At 35.4% G+C, this 2,320-nt stretch overlaps 1 protein-coding gene across 1 annotated transcript; it reads right to left on the reverse strand.

Annotated features, from left to right (window-relative positions):
- Positions 1-7: 7 nt before the first annotated feature.
- On the reverse strand, positions 8-2,312 carry LOC112559156 (COMM domain-containing protein 8-like). Its single transcript, XM_025230153.1, has 5 exons — positions 2,161-2,312; positions 1,474-1,629; positions 833-985; positions 368-526; positions 8-171 (listed from the first exon to the last, which is right to left on the reverse strand). The coding sequence occupies exons 1-5, from the start codon at positions 2,230-2,232 to the stop codon at positions 148-150; spliced, it is 564 nt and encodes a 187-aa protein (XP_025085938.1). The 5' UTR covers positions 2,233-2,312; the 3' UTR covers positions 8-147.
- Positions 2,313-2,320: the final 8 nt, after the last annotated feature.

Consider the following 2,320-nt stretch of genomic DNA (forward strand, 5'->3'; position numbering starts at 1 on the left):
AACCATGGCAAATACTTTCATATTTTATTACAAGTCTTATAAACATCTTTAAGATGACATGCGCAAAATGTTAATGATTGGTAAGATCTTTTGCAGGTGATCCTATTATGAATGTTGGTACTTTATGAGAAATCCACTCTATAGGCCTCATACTGTCAATTGTTGCACTGCCTGAAACAGTAAAACAGTATTTTCTTGTCATGAAACACTTTTTAAGATTGTATTTTTCTAAAAGTAACTTGGCTATGAATCCTATACCAAGACAGGTTCATAGTAAAACACAAAAGGTAACTCTCTGATAAAGTTGAAAAGTTTTGGTAGAATCTCATGATCTCTTAATAATTCAACCAATCTAATCATTGCTGACCTTGCTGCAGGCTTCTAAAGAAGCCAGAAATTTCTTTAGATCTGCCTGATCAAGTTCTACTGCCACCTGCTCAAATGATCCTGTTCCATCTTGGAGGTTTAGGTCAACATTCAGCAAAGGCTCATTTACAGATGACAGCTTGTCTGATGACATCACCAGCTGCAACAGTAATCAATGTCAAAGAGAGAAACTAGTAAAGAAATGTAAATTGTTTACATATCTGATAACAGTGGCATTTGGAAGCCAAGGCTCACTTATGTGCTAATAAGTATGGCTCTGATGACAATCCTCATAATAAGCAAACTGTGTAGGTCAATCTGAAAATGTTAACAAAAATTTTCTGCTGCCATGTTGCAGAGAAATGAAAAACACTATACATGTAATCATTTTTATGATGTCAAAGGATGTAAACACCACAGGTCAAATTCTGCCATCTCTTATGAGCTTTTAACCTTTGATGCAAACCTTTAATTGCCAATCAAAGTCCTTGAGAACACACTGGGAAACAGCAGTGGTATCATCAAGTAGGCTTAATCGAAGGTCTTGCCTGTGTGTTGAAATTGCATTCTTGATAGCTGTTTTCTGTTCTTCTGGAAGTTGATGTAGACACTCCTGGATCTGACACATTTTTGTATTTTGTAGCAACAAAAATCACTTGGTACCCATATGTCATAAATATTAAGAAACATGTAGACACAAATCTTGTTAAGCAGTAATTTATCTTTTAAGCCTTGGCATTAAAAAACAATTATGGTATGTTATGACCCCTCCAGTTGCTGCTTCGTTTCTTCTACCTCCTGCACTCTGTTAAATGATCCTACTGGATAGATAGCCATGAAAAACGTGGGTAGCTGAATACTATTGGGCTCCATTCTTGGCAATTATATAATAACCTTTTGTGATTTAAGTACTCAGAGAATACCCATAAAGATGAGAGCCGACACAAAACTGGAAAATGATTCTTTTCCATTATATTTTAAACTCTTCACATGCATGCCTTAAGTTTCAAACCCTAAGGAGTCCTCTTTAATAATAATAATAATAATAATCCAAATCTTAGTCAACAGCCAATAAACTTTGATCCAATAAAATGATTAAGCAGTTACCTGCTCTTCACTCAAGGCTTGTTTTATTGCAGTCTTGTAAAATTTACTAAGTAAGCGAGTCACATGACACCACTCCTCATTGGACAACTTTTTCATGCAGGCTTCTGATGAGGGAACTTTGTTGAAAGTTATCTGTTCTGCTATAATGTGGGACAGCTGAAGATGATAATTACAACATGGTTTTGAACCATGAAAGATATAGGCATTGCTGTTGACGGCATGTGCAAATGTAAAATTAATCAAAGAAAAACAAAAATTACAAACTTTGGAGAGTGTTGGATGATAAACATGTTACAAACACTAAAATCTAAAGGGTTAAAAGGTGATCATACACACGGTAAATCTGAGATACTGAACACGAGCCAAACAGAACAGATACAAATAAAAGTAGTAAACGGCGATTAAACAAAATCTAAGGGCAGGAACATCTTAATACATGATGCAAGAGGTAAAGTCAATATAACGTACATTATTGATATCCATTATAAGCATTGATAAAGAGACGAATACGGCATTAGGAAATCTGGCATCATCATGGTGAAATCGAAAGAAAAAGAATAACATGCGGGTCTATGCATAAAAACACTTAAAATTACTAATCATTATTTCATTTCAGGTACTTTTATCGAAAAATGCCACAAGAAAAGAAATTAATCTGGCATCGCTTATCGTACTGCTTTGTCTTACTTTATTTATTTCTGCAGCAGACAGTTTTGACAAAATTACAGCCACCGCCTCCCATTCTGTTTCCGCCATCATAGCACCTGCAGCTTTCTTTGTTAGGCGTATTTTGATTGAATGCCTCACTTTGGACAGGCCAATCCATGCTTTCGGTTTTTATTGCCGA

Source organism: Pomacea canaliculata, linkage group LG3 (assembly GCF_003073045.1).
Source record: "Pomacea canaliculata isolate SZHN2017 linkage group LG3, ASM307304v1, whole genome shotgun sequence".
Lineage (NCBI taxonomy): Eukaryota > Metazoa > Mollusca > Gastropoda > Architaenioglossa > Ampullariidae > Pomacea > Pomacea canaliculata.

What these genes read in the sequence shown, in the direction of transcription:
- LOC112559156 (XM_025230153.1), bottom strand. Translation starts at nt 2,232, where the DNA reads ATGATGGCGGAAACAGAATGGGAGGCGGTGGCTGTAATTTTGTCAAAA. An exon ending in CTGCTGCAGAAATAAATAAA is followed by an intron (nt 1,630 to 2,160) that starts GTAAGACAAAGC and finishes TATCATCTTCAG; the next exon opens with CTGTCCCACATTATAGCAGA. An exon ending in AAGCCTTGAGTGAAGAGCAG is followed by an intron (nt 986 to 1,473) that starts GTAACTGCTTAA and finishes AAAATGTGTCAG; the next exon opens with ATCCAGGAGTGTCTACATCA.